The sequence below is a fragment of the Dipodomys ordii genome, unplaced genomic scaffold (genome assembly GCF_000151885.1).
Source record: "Dipodomys ordii isolate 6190 unplaced genomic scaffold, Dord_2.0 Scaffold105, whole genome shotgun sequence".
NCBI classification, from domain to species: domain Eukaryota; kingdom Metazoa; phylum Chordata; class Mammalia; order Rodentia; family Heteromyidae; genus Dipodomys; species Dipodomys ordii.
Window position 1 is genome coordinate 667,277 of NW_012267321.1, and position 1,631 is coordinate 668,907.

The 1,631-nt window shown below is 53.2% G+C and overlaps 1 protein-coding gene across 1 annotated transcript in view; it reads left to right on the plus strand.

Annotated features, from left to right (window-relative positions):
- Positions 1–1,631, plus strand: part of Nucb1 (nucleobindin 1) — a 16,904-nt gene that overhangs the window by 3,121 nt on the left and 12,152 nt on the right. Inside the window, exons 3-4 of the mRNA XM_013027848.1 lie at positions 813–920; positions 1,173–1,305. Of these exons, the coding sequence (XP_012883302.1) occupies positions 813–920; positions 1,173–1,305 (241 nt within the window). The remainder of the gene's footprint in view (positions 1–812; positions 921–1,172; positions 1,306–1,631) is intronic.

Consider the following 1,631-nt stretch of genomic DNA (forward strand, 5'->3'; position numbering starts at 1 on the left):
GCCACTTCTGGTTTTCTGGTGGTTTATTGGAGATAGGAGTCTCAAGGTCTCTCCTGCCCGGGCTGGCTTTGAACCGCAATCCTCAGATCTCAGCCTCCTGAGTAGCTAGGATTACAGGCGTGAGCTACCAGCGCCCGGCTGTTGTTATTATTATTGTACAAAGTTTGAACTCACTGTCTTAACTCTCAAGGTAAGCATTCTACTGCTTGAACCACAACTTGCAGCAGCTCTTAATTTGTGTTGTTTTGTTTTATTTATTTATTTATTTTGATTGGTCGTGGGGCTTGAACTCTGGGCTTGGGCGCTGTCCCTCAGCTCTTCAGCTCAAGGTGAGTGCTCTACCACTTAAGCCACAGCACCACTTCCTGCCCAGGCTGGCTTTGAACCCTGATCCTCAGATCTCAGCCTCCTGAGTAGCTAGGATTACTGGCGTGAGCCACCGGCACCCTGCTCTTATTTATTTATTATCTCAGTCTCATTGTGTAGCTGGCATTGAACTCGTGTAGCCAGGCTGTATTCTACAACTTGAAATCCTCCTGCCTCAACTTCCAGAGTGCTGGGATTACAGGCCTGCCCACCATGCCTAGTGCCTCTGTATAATTTTCACAGACAAAAAAAAAAAGTGGGAACTGTGGCAGAGGCCCACGTGACTCTCCTAGGCTTACACACCAGGTGGGGTTGGAACCTGGGTCTGCTGGCTTGGTCTCTTTGTCCTGTTGAAGCAGGCCTGTGGAACATGAGGCTCTGGGTGGTGCCAGGATCTGGCCACAGGAGGGTGAGGCAGAGCTGCTGTATTGACCCTTGACCCTCAGGACACGGGCCTGTACTACCACCGCTACCTCCAAGAGGTCATCAACGTGCTGGAGACAGATGGGCACTTCCGGGAGAAGCTGCAGGCAGCCAATGCTGAGGACATCAAGGTAAGGCTGCAATGCAGAGTCAGGGTGCCAGCACTGCCAGGCTGTGAACCTCTAAAGTGAGAATCAGGGAGGTGGGAGGGCGGGCGGGGAACCCAGGTTATCCAGTTAATCATGGAGGCAGATGGACAGGCCTGAGAGAAAATGACAGAAGACTAGGAAGGGCAGAGACTACCTAATATCCTCTCCGTCCAGGCGCCCCCCTCCCCCTCCCTCTCTCCCAGCCTGATCACTGTTCCCTTATCCTCCTGGCAGAGTGGTAAGCTGAGCCGAGAGCTGGACTTTGTCAGCCACCATGTCCGCACCAAGCTGGACGAACTAAAGCGACAGGAGGTGTCCCGGCTACGCATGCTGCTGAAGGCCAAGATGGACGCAGAGCAGGAGCCCAGTGAGCCTGGGCAGGGGAGGCCTGGAGCCTGGGCTTCTGGGTGGTTTGTGGAACCCCACTATCCCCTGGGAAGCTCCTGCCACAGAGTTCCACCGCTTTGTGGACGGAGGTGGGCATTGTCTGTTCCTTTTGGCTACTGTGAGTCATCTTTTTTCATCAGCCTGAGCTATGGTGTGAGATCCCATCTCAAAAGAGTCAAAGCCAGGTGCAGTGACTCATGCCTGTAACCCTAACTGCTCAGCAGCCTGAGATCGGAGGATCACAGTTTGAAGCCAGCCTGGACAGGAAAGTCCAAGAGACTTTTTTTTTTTTTTGTGGGGGGAGTG